This window comes from Camelus dromedarius, chromosome 5 (genome assembly GCF_036321535.1).
Source record: "Camelus dromedarius isolate mCamDro1 chromosome 5, mCamDro1.pat, whole genome shotgun sequence".
NCBI classification, from domain to species: Eukaryota; Metazoa; Chordata; class Mammalia; order Artiodactyla; family Camelidae; genus Camelus; species Camelus dromedarius.
Window position 1 is genome coordinate 30,478,551 of NC_087440.1, and position 18,342 is coordinate 30,496,892.

General features: G+C 42.0%; 1 protein-coding gene across 7 annotated transcripts in view; it reads right to left on the minus strand.

Annotated features, from left to right (window-relative positions):
* Positions 1–18,342, minus strand: part of CHD8 (chromodomain helicase DNA binding protein 8) — a 54,334-nt gene that overhangs the window by 32,617 nt on the left and 3,375 nt on the right. For 3 of the 7 annotated variants that reach the window (XM_064485796.1, XM_064485795.1, XM_010990175.3), the window contains exons 2-4: positions 3,464–4,521; positions 2,219–2,590; positions 928–1,313 (exon numbers count right to left, since the gene is read on the minus strand). In XM_064485796.1, coding sequence (XP_064341866.1) covers positions 928–1,313; positions 2,219–2,590; positions 3,464–4,306 — 1,601 coding nt within the window. In that variant the 5' untranslated portion in view covers positions 4,307–4,521. Of the gene's footprint in view, positions 1–927; positions 1,314–2,218; positions 2,591–3,463; positions 4,522–9,406; positions 9,509–10,324; positions 10,417–18,342 lie in introns of those variants that run through there. The other 4 variants (XM_064485794.1, XM_010990176.3, XM_010990181.3 and 1 more) reach the window with 4 other exon arrangements.

An 18,342-nucleotide genomic window follows, 5' to 3' on the forward strand; every position in this document is an offset into this window, starting at 1 on the left:
GTTACACTGAAGGCAAGGAAAATTTAGGAATAAGAAAATGTAATTAATTTAAATCATCACATATGAAGCTTCAATACATTAGTATCTAGGATATTCGGTCAGTGTGACATACAGCTATTGATTGAGGTGTTTGAACAAAGAAGATACAGGGGCTCCTAAACTACTAGGAGACCTTTACACCAGATTTGACAAATCGCTGCCACCACTGAATTCACAGATACCTGAAGGAAGGGAGCCTAACACAGCAGAACAGATCCTGACTAAGAATTACAAGGCCTCATTTTAGTTCACTTCTGTCACAAGCCTGGCATTAGTTTTCTAACTTGCAAACACTGATGATACCTGGCCTGACGGTTGCTGAGGATCAAGTATGGTAAAAGATATGATACTTGTTTTTTGAAGCTGAAACACGCTATACAAATAAAGCATTATTATAATTACACCACAAAACCTGAAGAATCCCAGCGAGTGCAAGACAGGGAGATCGGAGCTACAAGATGTGGAAGGGAAAGAGAGGATACTCAATTGTGACAAGAATTAGGTGGCAAGCCATGGATCTGTCAAGACTGCTTAAGGCTGACAGCGGTTCCTGCAATCCTCTCCAGTTCACAGATGAGATGCAAGAACAGGGCAGCTATGTCTCTCTTTACTGGTGTGGGTGGTAGGGGGGTGGTGAGAAGTCTCTTTCACACTATAGTGATACAAAATCAGGAAGAATACAGAAAAACAGTCACAGCTTTTCACTGTAACCCAACACAAGACTGGCTATCTTTCCTGTGTTTTGGTGTTCACCTGGGTCAGAAAAAGGGAAGATAGATCACCTTAAACTATGCAGCTGCTAAATACAAGTAGTTCCTCTCAACATTAACTTTAAAACGAGTGCACTGTCCTCAAATGTCCCATCAAAACAGCAAGGGTGGTACTCACTTTAGCTTACTCTTGCCCTTGGTTTTGGAGGTACCAGCTGTTTTGCTCTTCTTTGGCTTTTCTTCCTTGAGCCTCTCCCCACTGCTCTTCTTCCTGCGTTTCTTTTCACCTTCCTCCTCAGGCCGAACGCTGGGCAGCTCATCCTCATTCAGCACTCGAGGTATGTTCTGCTCACCCCGGGCACGGGCCCTAGCGATGGCCTCTGCTACAATCCGATTTGCCTTCTCTTGCTTCTTCTGGTGCTCCAGCCTACGGTTTTCCTCGATTCCGGTCTTGCCCCCGGTATGAGGAGCAGAGCTCGCTGGCGAAGACAGAGCTGCCACTTCACTGGCACTTAGAACTTTAACAACGGAGAGCCCAGAAGAGGCCCCTTGGGAAGAGCCGGCCTACAGAAATAAAAACACTAAAATTTCAACACTCCTGTAGCTAAATGACCTGACTGAAAACTCAGCTCTGAGGCAGGCAGGCTAGAAACTTCAGCCTCTAGCTCCTTAAGAACCAGACTCAGACCGGGGGAGGGTGTAGCTCAAGCGATAGAGCATACGCTTAGCCTGTATGAGGTCCTGGGTTCAATCCCCAGTACCTCCTCTAAACACAAAATAAGTAAACCTAGTTACCTCCCTCCTCCTCCCCCCAAAAATAATAAAATAAATACATTTTTTAAAAAAAGAACCGGACTCAGACCAACTCTTACTGAATTAACTTAGAGACACATTTTGTGTGTGTGTGTGTGTGTGTGTGTGTGTGTGTGTTTCCTGGTGGAAAGGAGATAAGAAAAGGCAAGAACTGTGCCAAACTAACCTTCAATATCCTTTAGCCATGCTCCTAATGTCAATACTAATCTCCACAACTCTAGAAAAATTCCAAACAATACAGCCAACACTGGTCTCTAGGCTAAAAGTAAAAAAATTCAAATTCTACTCTTGGCCTACCTTTACCTCCCTGGGGGTGAGAGGAATGATAATCACTTGACCTGTTTAAGACTATTTCTTTATCTTTCAAATGAGAGGATATTTCCATTTTTATTTCACAAGAATATTAGGAGAAGATTGTAAATCAAACAGCTCAAAGGCAAACATCAGACAAATCATCTCTTATCCCAAACCCAGCAGTAACCCTCAAATCTTTCCATGATACAATGAAAACAAGGTTTCCATGGGTGAAAGAAATAAAAGTCTGCATTTCATTTCCAAGGTATGAGTCTAACTGGGCCCACATTCAACAAGTGGTTGCTGAAGACAATAGAAAGGGACTAGAGATTTGTTTTCCTTCTTAACTACTGAAGCCTCACCTGTGGCTGCAGCACCACCTTGAGTGGCACTGAAAGTCTCTGTCCCGGGCCCTGTCCTGGTCCCATTATCTGAGCCTGCTGCACAGAGGAGAGCGTCACCGGCTGGGTTGAGGGTGGCTGCTGGGGTGGCGGCTGCGATGATGGAGGCTGTGGTACAATCTGGATCTTCTGCTGGGGCTGCTGCACCTGCAGCTGGATAGTGACCACTTTGGCGGGCTGCCCCTGGGCATTCTTGGCTTGAGTCAGGGCTGCTAGCTGGTTGCCCTGTAACACTATCTTGCCTGGTAGACTCCCTAGCACGACATGTCGGTGTCCTTGGGGACCTCCAGACTGCGGCTGCTGGAGGACCAGTGTGATGCGTTTTGATTCACCCTAGAGTGAAGACAGGAAATTGCAAGAGAGGTACAACATTAAAGAATGGCATACCCCTTAATATATATACCAGTTCTCCTCATCCTAGAATTATAAAAACTGAGGGTCAGAAGACACAGTACAATTCAGTTTGTTTATCCTCCTATCTGTCCTGATAAAATCTTTTCTATAAAACCTCTGCCCAGTGGGTACCAAGCCTATCCTTGAAAAACTGGTGGGAGGCTCACTATCTTCTAAGGCAATCATTCCATTTTTTGAAATCTATTAGAGTAAGCCTTTATATTGAATTAAAATTCACCTCCTTACATATTTTCTCCACCAGCCCTACTTAGTACTGCCCTCCCCTCCTGCTACGCTCTTCTGTCCCTTGATTCAGAGGCTAGGGCCTCTATTTTCTTACAATAGAAACTAGACTTTTCACTGGGCAACACTGGGAGAGGACAATCTTAGTAATAAGAACAGGGAAAACATACACATAGCTTCTATTAAATCTTGCAAATACACTTTTCCAAAACCGATTTTTTGTTCCCACAGCGTCCTGTATTTCTCGTAAAACTTGACATCATACATTATTGTGAGTTCCTGTTTAAGGTCTGTATTTCCTGGCAGACTGTGAGCTCTGTAAGGACAGACCGCGTCTATCTTGTTCAGCACTAGCTAGGCACAGTGTAAACATGTAGCAAGAACTCAAAACATCTGTTAACACTGTTTCTACTAGCAAGTAATAAACACGTGGCTGTCAACACTAACTGATAAAAAGCAAAACCGAATTTAAGTAGGATCTCCTAGAGACAGGTCTCATGTGCTTGCTCTCACACAGTTGCTGGGCCCTCTGCTAAACCAAAATTCACCTCCCCCTTTCACTCAAGTCACCTGGGTAGGTGTAGAGGTCAGTGTAACTGCAGGCTTCAGTGGGGGCCCTGTGGCCCCAGGGTTTCCAGCAGGAGCTGAACCCTTAACTGGCTGTAGGACCAGCTGCTTTACTGGTCGGCTGGGCTGGACAATGCGCTGAACAGTAGCCTGGTTCCCAGGGACCTTGGCGGCCAACACTGTATTACCAGAGACAATGGAAACACCAGGTCGAAGGGGGGTGCCGGTTAGCACTTTGGTAAAAGTGACTTTTCCACCATTGGCCGTGCCAGCCACAAGGGGCTGAGCTGTGCTGGTGATACCTTGGGCCTGAATTTGTGCCACATGGGCACCAGTGACTGAGGAGCTGGGTGGGGCTTTAAGGATAACGATCTTAGGGGCTGACTGAGGTGGCTGCCCTCCAGCACTACTGGAGGAGACAGCTGTGGCAGAGACACCCATGAAAGGATTCCCTTGGCTCAGGATCTCCTGGCTCTTGGAGACCTGCAAAAGTCCTGATGTTGGCGTCGATGTCTGCAAGACAGGTTGGGCTGGCTGCTCTTGGCTGACGGGCTGAGTGGTATAATCATGCAAGGTTAAGGACTCTGGAGCTGGAGCTGCTGATTCTTTGGGAAGTTCTGTGGGGGCTGTTTCCTCTGATGGGGGGACCAAGTCACTTGCTGATGAATTCCCCACATCACCACCTCCACCATCCTGGTTCATCTGTTCCAAGGAGTCCAGAGAGCTTGGCAGTCCAAGGGCTTCCTCAATAGGGTCTTGTGTGACCTGATTGAAGCTGTCATCAGTCAGAGAGTCCAGGCCAAATAAATTTGGGTCATCAAACAGATCCATGATGGGGTCTGCCATCTTGGGAAAGCAATCAGGGATACTTCCCCAAGGTCTAGGGAGGGAAGGGGAGGGGGGGTACTGGCTCTCCCCTCCCCTCCCCTATTAAGAAAAAAATGTACACAATGGAAGAGGACTACTCTTCAGGTAAAGAGGCAAGAAACAAGTGCATGTCAGATTGTCCTGACCTTCATGGAGCAAGATGGCTAGGTCTTCAGAGGAAGATGGTGGAACTCCTGTTGTAGGAAGACAAATGACAAATAAGCAAAGTAGGTGACCTCAGGGAAAATTTCTCCTTCTTAGGTACTACCCTTATATCAAGTAGCATCAAAATAATAAGAGAAGAGGGAAATGTGAGGTAATCTGAGGACAGAGACACAGCAGAAAGAACATCTACATTTCTGTTTCAAAACTAAAACTGAAAAAGAAAAAAAAAAAGAAACAAACCAACCCCCTTCGGGGGCTCTTACACCTACACACTTTGAAGTTTCTATCTGTCAAGGTCACTCAGCTGTCCCTGTCCATTTCCTTTTACAATTCTCATTCTCAGGTGGAGCTCAGGAAATTTAATATTCATTTACTTTCTATGTCAGGTTCTTAAGCTGACAGAACTTAACAATATACCAGCAACATTTCAGTGAATGTAGATAAAGGTTTCTGGATATACTGTATTTTATAAGTTTCCCTCGCATTTTAGATACTTTAACTTATTACTGGCAAAAATTACCACCTTTGACCAAGCTTACAGCACAACCCCGCTAAGTTTATAGTATAATTTTACCCAAGAAGTTTCACAAACTTTATTCTAGTCAACCTACCAATTAGTGTATACACAGTATTTCTGTTATGAAGTCCCCTCCCCACTTTCTCATATTTAAGATCAAAACCTTCTTTTCCAAGGGATTAAAAGAATTCTACAATTTAGTTTCAGTTTGTGTTCCCAACTTTCACTTTCCTCACTTCCTATACTCTTATCACTTCCTATATATACCCTACATTTCAGTCCAACTAGATAATACAGTTCCCTCAATGACATTCCTATGGGCATGACTTTGCCTGTTATGCTGTAGCTTCTTCCTGGAACATACCCTTCACCCTCCTCCCCCCCAACATCTATTCCAGCTGAAATCTCTGCCACCCTCAAAGGTCTTCTACTCCATTAGGTGAGCCCTGAACTCTACAAGGTGAGCAATTTGTGATGACTTGGTCCCTTAACCTTCTTTAAATACTCAATGTTGTCTGCACCTTATTTAAGGCATTTATATTTAACATTTTATTAAAATGGTAACTCTCTTGTCCATTTCCTCTGAAGGCCCAAATGGTTCCTTTGTGCAAATTATAAAAAGCTGCCTGCTCCTCAAGATACTTGTCTGCCATCTGCTGGAAAATTGTCATACTAAATATATTATCTATGATAATGAACATGTGTAATGCACACCCTGCACAATCCTGCATGGTGGCCCAGCTCCCCTTTCCCCAAGAGATAAGAGTTTCTGAATGGTGGGGACCATGTCTTACTTATCTGTGGATCCCTAAAGAACCGGTAGGATATCACATACACAGCAGTTACTCAAAAAAAATGTTTTTAATGAATAAAAGTATTTGTTTGCAGTGTCTGGAATGAACCATTCACTCCTTAGAGAAGCTAAATGGTATTCCCTGATTCTAAGATGAGACAGTAGAAAGTTTCCCATCTTGAAAAACAGTCCTAAAATAACTGAAAGTATGTTTAATAAATCCACATTTGGGGCTTTAAGTTCATTTAAAATGCTGGGAAAAGGAAAAACTAAGACATCACCACATAACTAAACTATATGAAAATGTAGTGTCTGCAGTGTCTGCTCTTTGTATATGATAGCAGTATTTGTCAATCCAGGAGGGCCTTGCTTGAAAACACCATTTTTCCTAACTTTCAGAAGACATCAGAGAAGAAATCTGTCAGTGACACAGTACGGACTTGACTGAAGAAGACTTACCCACACAATTGCCAGATTTTTTTTCTCCCCCTTCCTTAACCCATTCCAATTATCCTTGTAAAACAATATAATGTGGGTAAATAGCCAGAAAGTCAGACATAAAGAGAACAGACTCATCAGTAGTTAGCACATCAGTCAAAATTACAAAGCACACATGGCACCTTCACCAATGTTAAACAAGACCTTCCTAGCTTCAGCAACTGTATATACACCCTTCCCATTTTAACCAGGGTCCATAGCACTTCCCACACCCGGCTACTATTCCAGCCTCTCCTATCTAATACCTGCCCCCAAAGTACTCAAAATGGTGATCAGAAGAGTTATGGGTCTCTTGATTTAATCAAAATCTACTCCGTAATTTTCTAAATTTTCTCAACACCACCATCAGCTTTTTTCTACTTAATGACCCTACTTTGCTACTTACTGTCTTTCATCTCCTATTCACTGTCAGAGAAGTTACACTAAATATCTAACAGTTAGGTATCACAAAAAAACTACACTGAAAGTTTCCATGAGCTAGAAGTTTATGCTGGTAACAGTTTATAACCTGCCTTTTCTTCCATGGGGTATTTTGTCCTTTCCATGACTCCTTGCAGTTTATTCACCCAAATGCTCTTCCTTCCCTCCACAACTGCCCAATCTCAGATACAGAGCAATCTCATTTTTTAATGGGAGAAACAAGGCTAACAGTTTCTGAAGTATTTCCTTACCGCCATATAACTCAAGTGTAAGTTTTCAAAGGTCAATGCACTTATCATTTATCTCCCTTCCCAATTTGGGGGCCAAATTTCTAGTTGTCCTGGTTCAGTCCAGGCCTCAAAATTTAAAAACCTTACCACCTGACTTAATGTCACACCATCAAGTTTCACTGCTTCTCAGTCCCATCCCATCAACTCACCTCTACTGACCTAAGTTGTCCTTGACTTTTGAAAAATTAAAACTTCTCCAAACATACCTCCAACTTTCTTCACCCCTCCTTCTATTCCTACTTATAGGTCATCCTGGCTATATCAGTATCTGGCCTATTCTACCAAGCTCATCCATCCCATGAATTCTCCTTCCATGGTTCAAATCCTGGTAATAAAAATAAATAGATGTTAAATATTCAAATATATGAAACATTTAAGATATCCCTAAGTAAAGCAACTGCCTTAAAAAAAAATCATAGTAGACTTTTGTCAAACTGAGAATGAAAAGCCAGTCTTTGCCCACCATTGCCCCAAAGAGAAACACACATATACGCTAAAAGGAAAAACAGAGTTTGATGGTTGCACTTAATCACTTTCCGTAATTCCAAACTAATGACAGAAAACTTAGCAGGTGGGAGTTGGGGAAAGCAGAATTAACTAGTCAGTGAAGATTAAAATCCAAGGCCACCCATCTATAACTTACAAGTAACAATCCAGAGAAATACTTTACCACCTTAAATATAGTTCATCTGAGTGTTTTTCTTTTTCTTTTTTTTGGAAATCTACAGTACCAACTCTCCTGTTCTTATTTCACGTGTCTCCTCACTCTTGCCCATTTCAGTAACAACTTGTCCGTCTGATCGTAAATGACTTTGTTTTAATTCTACTCTGTACTTTCCATCTCAATCTTCTCATACCTTTCAACTAAGCAGTGATTCTCAACTGGGAGGTGGAAGGTACATAAACTTTGAAAATGTGTATTGAATGTCATAATTTTATATTAATCACATGGAAAAGGAAAACAATGTTTAGGTTATTTATATTCAGTAAAACTAGACAGTATCTCTTGGCCAGTGAGGCTCTGTAAAAGCCAGCATGGGGGGGGGGGCGGTGGGAAAGAAGCAGCATGACTGGTTTGGAAGGGTTATCAACATCTCTGTGGTAGATTAATAGTTCTTATAGTCTCTTAAAAAGAAGTTTATCATAGTTCATTGTTTATGACGGATGAAAAACAATGCAACAGAGATTAGCTGTCTAATAGATAAAAATTATATAAACTGAACTATAGACATCCATTCTCCATTTACAGATTTCTCTGTACTGCCCATCCTCTTAGAGGATAATAAATGAATGCCATATTTGTTCACATTAACCTTTTTTGGTAATATGCACTTTTAGAAAGTACCAGCCATGCCCCCTTAACCTCTAACAGCTCAGATTCAGTAAAGAACTATTTCACTTCAAAGTATTAGTCTTGTTATTGGAAACTGTATCCTTTCAAGAGGATCAGTGGCAGACAGACATAAACACATGTTACTGAAACAAAAGATGGGTAGAAGCAGTTTCAAGAAATTCCTTTAAAATAAAATAAATCAGAAGGCTTAAAATGAAAATCACCAACATAGTTTTAAAAGAGAAGGATTTAAAAACTGTACCACGAAGACATTTGTGAGACCCAAGGGGTCTCAAATCTTATAAACATCCAAGGTGAATGTAATCACAATTTAGGGTCAGCAAAGGATCAGGATGGAAGGACAGAGACCATAAGAAATGGAGCTATTAACTTGAAGCCACTCCGGAGATTTTCTCAAGATCGAGATCCTAGGCCATTTTTCTCTATCTTCACCATTCTCACTGCCAAATGTGTGGTCACTCTGTTTTTGTTTTCCCAAATACTGAAAGAAAAAGCACTCAAACCTCAGTCAGGGGTATGGACATTTGGGGCAAACATGGCTGGTAAAGTGAGTCCTTCTGAATAAACAGGGAAAGCAAAATAGGCAACTATGAACGCTAAAAGCATGTACGTATGATCAAGGGGTAAAGGTGAAACTATAGAAATTATGTACTCATGTGGAAGAAGGGAAGGTGCAAGGTAAGGAAGTGAGGGGTTGATGGAGAGGGAAACGCGACTGGGGGTGGGGGTGGCGGGGACCCGGGTACATTACCTGCTCATACTGCCGGGGTTGGTGCCAGTAAGGCCCATACAGCAGAGGCGGGAGATTTCTGGCAACTGGAGCCCCAAAAATGGAGATGAGGTACATGCACTTGAAGGAGTGAGCTAGCAGGGTGCCCTCCAGGGTGGGGATGGCCAAGACGGGAAGATGCGGGGTGGGGGGGTGTGGATGCCCGGGTGGGAACAATGTTAGGGCGGAAGCTACAGGCTGGAAGGCCCGACCAGCCCTGAAAGAGAAAAGGAGCTGTGCCTCACCCCAGCGGGGTAAGAGAGGTGCCTTTACCTGCAGCGGCCGTGGGGGGCCGGTTCGCCCCTCTCGCTGTCTCTCCAGCACCAGTTCCCCCTCCTCCTGCGCAGCCTAACTTGATGCTCCTGCCCGCCCCGCGGCCTCATTGGCTGAGCTCCGCTGTCACTCAACAGAGGCGCAAAGACGCAAAACAGCGCAGAGGGCGGGACTAAACAGAACTTCCCCCTCCCCCGCCACCCCAGAGTTAGGTTGAGAGCGCACGGAGAGGCCTATCCGGTTTCTAGGGCCCAGGCGAAGCCTGCAGCTTGCTTGGGGGGGCAAAAAAGGGGAGGGGTGGCCTAACCAGAGGAACGATCTCAAGCTGCGGAAAACTAGTGCTGGGGATTAAATTCTCCAACCACCTACACTGTATTCTGCACAGCAGAGAGCGTAAACTCGGGAGGGAGGGTTCCACGCTGGGCCAACTCCGCCTCCCTCTGAATCCCCTGCCTTCTAACAGCCCTGTCAACCCCTCCGCTGAAGCGACTACACCTCATCCCTCTCTACTCATTAAAAGGGGCCAAATCTCCCTCCATCATGGCAGTGAGTCAGCCCAACTGCTGGAACACGGGGCCTTTTACTCTTTAAAGATAAAGCACTCTCTCTGTCACAACCCAAACTGCATTCTTGACACTCCAACTCTTGGGCAGCAGTATCACTTCCTAGAAAGTAATCCCAGGTACCCACGACCAGTTCCCAGCGCCTGCCCAAAACACACACCCACTCCTCACTCCCAAACCCGGTCTCCGGCCCTCACCTCGCTTCCCTTGACACTTAGCCCGTTTGACATATGGGCCAGTATCCAGTTTGCAATACCGCTTGAGATCACTCTAAGTCCCGAGAGTGGTCAGCCCCCGAATGATAGTATGTAAGCTTAAAACTCCCAAAGTAAACTTAATGAAAATAGCTGCTTACCTCCTCACCACTAGTTTCCCCTGAAATGTAACCACCTTCAATAATGAAGTCCATTTTTCTGTGCTCAACGTTGAAATCCTATTTTCTGTGCTCTAGGACACAAGCAAGGAAGATCAACTTGGCCTTAGATCTCCTATTTCTCAAGATCTTAGCATTACCACTATTGCTAGGGACACACCCAATCCCCACTCCTATCAACAGCAGTACTGTTTTCCCATTCACTCAGGCTCAAAACCTCAAAGGTGCCTCTGAAACTTCCTCCTGTATTCACCATCCAATCATCTGCCAAATCCCACTGGCTCTTTTGCAAATATATTACAAATTTTGGAACTGGCAAAGATTTGCCAATTATATCAACTCAGTCCTCTTGTGCAGATGAAAAAATTGAGGCTTAGAGTGGAGTGATTCAACTACGAAACTTAGTGACAAAGCCAGGATTCATATATCTCACTCTTCTATTTCTGCTGTCACCTCTCCATTGATGCAGCTGCTTGTGTAAGAGAAAGAAGCCTCATAATTGATCTCTCCCCCATGAGTCCTTTCTGCTACCAGATTAACTTCCTAAAACACAGTACGGCCAAATCAGTCTCCTGCTTAGAAACTTTCAAAAGTTTCCTGTTACTTAAGACATAATCCTTAAGACCACGTTTTGCTTTTCCACTCTCATTTCCCACTGTTCTACATATACACTTACATGCTAGCCAAAGACAACTTACTATTGTCACATTTTTTCTCATCTGGGCCTAGCTAATACCATTGCCTTCAAATTATATGTCATCCTTATTTCATTTCTTTGCCTTATCAAAATCTTACTTATCCTTTAAGATCCACATCAAATGCCTCTTCCTTATCTCAACATTTACTGAGCATACAATAAATGGAGTAATATGGTAGTATTAGAAAACCAGAGATGAACTCTCTGGTTTTCTAATACAAAGAACTCACAAGAGGTAGGATATTTGTGTATAAATGTGGGGAGAGGGTTAAGAACAGGGACTATCATAACAGTGGCAAATGTAAACAATTATGAGGTGATAACGTGCAATGACATAAACAGGGGGTTGCTTCAGGAACACAGATGAAAGGGAGTTAATAACTTAGGAGAAAAGGTATCAAGGAAGTTGTTTCTTAAAGGGCGAGGAAGATACGGTGAAAAAGAATATGAAAATGAATAAACGTATGTTCCTATATGACTGAAGCATTGTGCTGTACACCAGAAATTGACACACCATTGTAAACTGAATATACTTCAATAAAAATATATTAAAGGGTGAGGAGGCATTAACTAGGGAAGGTAAGGTGGGCTACAAGAGGTATTCAGGGACAGAAAGAGGAAAGGCAAAACAGAGCACAGCAATGAAAAACAGCATGAGTTGGTTACAGGAAACTCTTAAATAGCTCTGCAGTTCAGTCTTGCCAAAGTGTAAATAAGAAAAAAGAAATTAATCAGAAGGATGTAAGATTGAAGGAGCAGGTAAGGGCCAGACCCTTCAATGAAACCCTTCAATGCCACATTAAAGCATTTTCTTATAGGTGGACGAGAAGCCACTGAAATATGGAATAAGATCAGAACCGCATTTTAGTTAGCTAACTCTGGCTGCCGGAGAGAGACTAGATTTGCAGGGTGAGTGGGCAGAGGGCACAGAAGTAGCTAGGAGGCTGCTGTGGTAGTCCACGTAGTCCACAAAAGAGTTGTACAGTGGATATTTTATTTATTTATTTTTTTCCTGCTCAGCAATCAAAAGCCCCCTTCCTATACCAGGGGAATAGCTCAAGGTAAGAGTCTTCAATGGAAGGCTGGCTCTTACCTTCCACTACAAAGCCAGGGTTGGGGGGTGGATTGAAACACCTGGAGGGGGAAGGGGAGGGTGTCCTACCTCCTCTTCCTGTCAGAGAAGTAGTTTGCACATGACCTAGCCTAGTTTAAGTGAACACTCCTGTGGAGAACTTTGACTTTGCAGTGGTAATACAAAGACCCAGAACCAACCAGTTAGACAATATTTAGCAATGGCAGACACTGGAATTCTGCAGCATCATAGAGTGTTCAGTGGTACGACCCTGGTCATGTTCTCCATGTCCCTAACCTCTCTTGGTTTCACATCATTTTCTAAGCCAGGTTCTCTAGCATTCCCATCAATTTTGTGAGCCACATAATATTCTTCCAATAAATTCCCCTCCTGCTTAAGTTAGCCAAAAAGGATCCTAACCAAGAATCCTAACAAGAGGGTAAGAGCCTGAATCATAGCAATGTAACGATAGGAAGGAAGGGACAGAGCTGAGTAATAATACTGAGGGGATAAAAATTGGTAGACCTAGAGTTTACAGGGAATGATGAGTTCTGCCATGTTAAGTATGAGTTCCCATAGTATGTTAAGTAGTGATATTCAATAGGAGGTTGGATGTACACATCCAACAGTTAGTTGGCTTGATGATAGGTTTAGAGTTATCAGTATCAAATGGCAGTTTGAAGAGGGGGTATTACCCAGGGTGTATGAAGAATGGAACAAAAATATGAATCACTACACCAATTACTGTTGGGGAGACAATGGAAAATGTTGGGGTCTGTTTAGAACTGAATGTCTGTTCCAAAGAGAGTAGCTGCTACTCAGCTCCAGTGAAGTGTTGCCATATGGAAACACACATCCAAGGTTGAGAGAGAACTTCACATTTTCCAAAAGCCAGAAATAAGGAGTTTTATGTAAATCTTTTGGGTTTTAAATGTAGATAACTAATTATAAAAAATATTTTAAACACCATGCAGGCTAAACAAACCCCTTACCTGGAAGCCCCCAAATTTGAGATTTGGGGTGTGGAGTGAGAAAAGGTAAGGAGGAACCCAGGAGAACATCGGGATTTAAGAATCAGAATAAGCTACACCTACTAAGCAGGTAGAGAAGGAAACGCTAGAGAAGCAGAGAGTGCAATGTCACAGAAGCAAAGAGAGTAGAGTGTGGGAGGGGGAAAGAGTAATTAATTACATCAAACAAAGCAAAAACGTCCAACAATATAAGAACTTTAAAATGTCCATTGGATTTAATAACTGAAAGCCTTTTGGTTCCCTACTTTTCATTGTCAAGCCAAAAGTAATTAGCTCCATAGGAGCTTTCACAGCATTTTTGTTAAGTAATCTTAGGATAATTATCTTCTATTTCATATTTTAGTTATATGGACTGGAGGTATAACGAACTTAAAGTCAGAGGGATCTGGGTTCAGATTTCTGTCCTACCCAGTAAATAAACCTTTCTGAGTCTGTACAAAGTGGGATTAAATTACAGGGCCATTAATGAGGATTAATGTAATACCTAGCACACTTCTTGGTATATAAACACTATATTCTAGGAGGTACAAAACAAATGTTACTGGATGGATAGCTGGGGAAAAAACTTGTTTTTGCCAGTGTCTCCACCTGCCTAGGCGATGCTAATCAGCCTTAGAGGGGATCACCACCTAGATTAACGGCCTTCAAGATAATTCATTAATTTCAGCAGGCTAATATCTATGAGCTTGAATATGCACTCCAGCTCTTGCTTCCTCTACATTAAATCTAATTTAAGGCACACAGGAATAACTACACTTTAGATTCTAGAGCCTGAAAATCATGTTCAACCAACTGGCTTCAGTCAGCCTAAACCTGCTAGAGCTGTTTCAAGTCACTGGTGCCCAAAATGAGTAGAGTAGTGAGAGAACTAAATTAAAACTTTCAGGGATCCAAGGAAAGGTCATAAAGATTTCAGAAAAAACCACTCCCACCTGCAGACACTTTCTTTGAATGGCTTCCAGGGCATCACACTTTTCTGGTTTTCCTTCTACCTCTCTGGCCAATTCTCCTTTGCTACACTTCCCCTCCACCAGCCTTTAATTGCTGAAGTTCACCAAGCTTTGGTCCTAGGCCCTCTTTTCTTCTCATTCTATATTTTCTTTTCAAGAGTGTCTAATTCACATGGATGGCCTCAATTATTATTCATTCTTTTCTTCAACAGTCTGTATGTTATGTCTCATTCGTATCCCTGTGCAAGACACCTGAACTCCAGGCCTGTTTATGCATTTGTTTATTTACTCAGTAGCTCTTCCTGGTAGTCTCCCCAGGCTCCTCAGCTGCCCCACCTCTCCAAGAGGCTTATGATCTTGAGAAGACTGGTTCCTTTGTAGTCTCTCTCATCTCCTCCACCCTCACCACCACGCGTGCACACACAGAGGGTCATCATCACCCAGCATCTCCTATTCAGTCATGGCTGCAGAGCCCAGAAACTCTTCCTTACCACTCCATCCAGTATTTCTAAATCCTACCTTTACCTCCTAAATACCCCTCAAACCCATCCACTTCTGCCTCTACTACCATTCTGGATCAATTTGCCATCCTCACTTCCCCGGACTATTCCAATTGCCTTCTTACTGGCTCCCCTCCATTCTGCCTATTTAGTTCTTTCTTATCCTTTAAAGCTGATTTCAACATCGTCATTTCGAAGAAAAGCTTTCCCTGACCACCCAGGCAAAAAACTTGTTGAGTGTACATTACACAACTGGCCCTCCTCCAAGTGATGAAAATGGATTAACAGATTTAATTTTCTTAAATTTGAAATAACTATCTTTACTTTATAGATGAGGAAACCGAGCACAGAGAGTTAAGTAATTTGCCCAACATCCCACAGCCAGTGAAAAGTGGTGCCAGACTCCAATTTAGGTAATGTGGCACAGAGGTCACATTCTTAACCACCCAACTCTACTATGGTGTATGTTAAATTCTCTTGTAACATCCATAATTACTTTTTCATAGTAGACTGAATAAATGATTATATAGTTAATTGTTTGATATCCATTCTCCCTTACCCCCGTATTAGAATCCAAGTTGCACAAAGGCAAGAGCTATGTATGACTTCTTACGATATTTCCTTTGCTTATCAGGTGGTAATGGGTACTCAAAGTACTTTCCTTGAAGGAATGCATTCTCAACTTCCAGCCAACGGTGTGTGGGAGTAGGGCTGCAGAGGGGTAATACGGAGGCATCCGGCCAAAAGCAAGGGCTTCTCTCAGACTACTGGGATAGTACACAGGCAGAAACATTCAGAAGAGGCGTCATAAAATCATAAGCATCTCCACTTTTTAGGACCTGTAGCAGACACAGCTTTTTCATATAGCAAAGAAGCTGCATGCAATACACATAAAAGACTATTTCCTCTTTTTTCTTTTTTAAGTTGGGGTACTGGGGATTGAACCCAGGACCTCATGCATGCTAAGCAGGCACTCTACCACTGAGCTACACCCACCCACTCCAAAGACTATTTTCTGTAGTGTAATAATCATTATTGAAAGCAATGAAATTTTAGTTATCTCCTTTAGGCTTGGGACCATAAAGCCTCAGTGGTGGCCAATTTAAACCTGTGCCAAGAATTGAATGGATGAAACTATACCCATATGATTCAAAAATAGTGCATGGATTCATTTTTGAGTCAGCCTCATTGTAGATTTTTTTTTTCCAGTAATGCCCTGGAGTTTTGGTCTAAGTCTGAAGACAGGAAATAAAAGCCTAATCTTTAAGGATCACTGCCCTTAGGTCAAGTTAGACTGGATGTGGAGAAGGTCTCTTCACTGGCACATATTCACCAAGATGAAAATAATATTTTGGGTTCCAGATGAAGAATATCTAACTGGATCAATAGCCACCTTGTATGATACCACTTTTGGATATCCAGTGTAATGATATATACAATTTTTTTTTAACAGAGGTAATACTGGTTTATAACATTAGGTAAGTTTCATGTGTACAACACTATTTCTCTACTTCTGTACACACTACAGAGTGCTCACTACCAAAAATTTACCTTACACCCATCGCCATACAGTTGTCCCCTTTGCCCATTTTACCCTCCCCTTACAATATATATAATTCAGGTAACAGAGTCCTGGTCCTCTTTATGCTCTCCCATACTACCCAGCACATCGTACTTTAACTGGACCAAGTATACATACATTTTTTTCAGCCTAACAGAAAAATATAAATATTTACTTAATTATTTATGAGGGATTGTTTTCACTGCAACATTTATGTTAAAAAATTGTGGGTAGTAGGGGAGGAGAAACACTGTTATTTTCACATTCGTGCCCCTAGGCACAAAAAATGACCCAGTGACATGGAACTGATGAAAATTCAGTGGGCTAGTTTGACTTGCATTGACTAAAAAAATGGAGTTATTTGCAAGTATGACCAAGTGATTTTTCCACTGCAAAGCTTAAAGAATTTCACATAATCTTATCTTCAAAATTACAAAGTTAAATAAAAGAAACTATTATTCTTTTTTTCCCCCTTTTGACAAACAGATACAAAAAGAAATTTTACATTCTCAAGGTTCTATGACTGCCAAGGTACAGCTTTAACAGGCTACAAAATGCCTCCTTGTCTAATGTTGTGGTCAAAGACAGTTCTACAGGAGTCAGCACTGAACTTTTAAAGGCGGGGAAATGATAATGAACCCAGCTTTGAAGTCCCACAGACCAGAATCCTACTTCTGGTTAAGTTACCTACCCTCACTAAGTCCTATTTTTCCTCTTCTATTAAACAACACTAACATCACGTACGTTTTCAGGATTATTCTGAAGGTTAAAAAGTGATGTACAATGTTTGGCACATAGTAGGCAAATAAAAAGGAGTTTATTATTCCCTGTCCAGTAATTTAAAAGAGTACCACTAAAGGTTTCTCTCAAAGCAGAATTACTCCTTAGAGATCTGGCTGAGCTGATCTGCTAAGCAGAATGGTGGGATACTGAAATACACGCAGGAGTTGCACAATTAGAATAGCAGGACTGCTGGGCAGGATGAAAGGACGAGTACTCCTGTGCTGAGAGAGCAGTATAACCCTTTAACCTCAAAACCGCGGAACAGACTTCAACCAGCAGTGGTATCTCGGGCAGCATGCCGGTAATGCAATTAATCATTTTTTGTGTTTGTGAGAATGAAGCCAGTGTCATTTACTTCACAGTGTTTGCCTATAGGAACTTACGGTTCCAACTGACTAGCCTGTCCCTTGGTAGTTCACAGGTCCAGGCCCAGGTGCCTCAACTTTTGACTCCTATGACTTTCAGGAGAGCAGTGAATGGAAGTGACTATTATTGCTATATATTTAAGACACCATGCAAAAAGTCCCCCTAACAGAAGGCATACCTGAAAAATGGGGAAACACACTATACTTTATAGGAGGATGACTGTGTAAATAAACAAAGAATGACTGGGTGCTAAGCAGAAGCAATGAAGAATAGAACAGAGTGAAAGTTCAGTGTTCATGCAACTTGGTAGCCCCTATACAAAAATCCAGAAAAATCTTCCCATTCAGTTCACTTAGACGGATGTGTATCTGATAGCTGGCTATCATAGTCTATGATTTTCATGTTCTATTACAAAATCCTATTATAGTTGGGGCTCCAAACAAGCAGCCAAACTCCTGAAATCACTAGTTTCTTTTAGAACCAAACCAAAAAATTCTCATCACCACTGGGACCGTGTACCTCTGAATACCCATGTCCCAAAGGAATAATTCCCAAAGATACAGTGTATCCCCAAAAGACACAGGGGAAGAAAAAAAGGAGGCAGGATATTCCAAAAGTGTATATAATGACTGTGAGAGACAGTTTGAGAAACCCCAAAGACTTTACAGATCTTGAATATCCTCCCTCTCAGATGAAATTAAAAATTCAGTTAATACATATCCTTTCACAGAAAGTTACTGACATAGTTTTAGAACAACAAACCAAACCAAAACAAAAAGGTGTCAGTACGGAATTAGTCATTACTGGAATATTGGGACATCATCAAAAGGATTGGAACTGTTGGATTTAGGGGGCTGACATGCAGGGAAAGAAAGAAACACAGCCCTATTATTACATAGTAATTTCAGTAATATGTCATTTAATTACCTTTTTAAAATGAAATAAAGTCTGAAAATACCAAATAAAAAGAAGTCAGACAATAAATGTCTCTGGAAATGTACTGAGGGAACAAAATCAGGAATGTTTCCTTCTTTCAATGA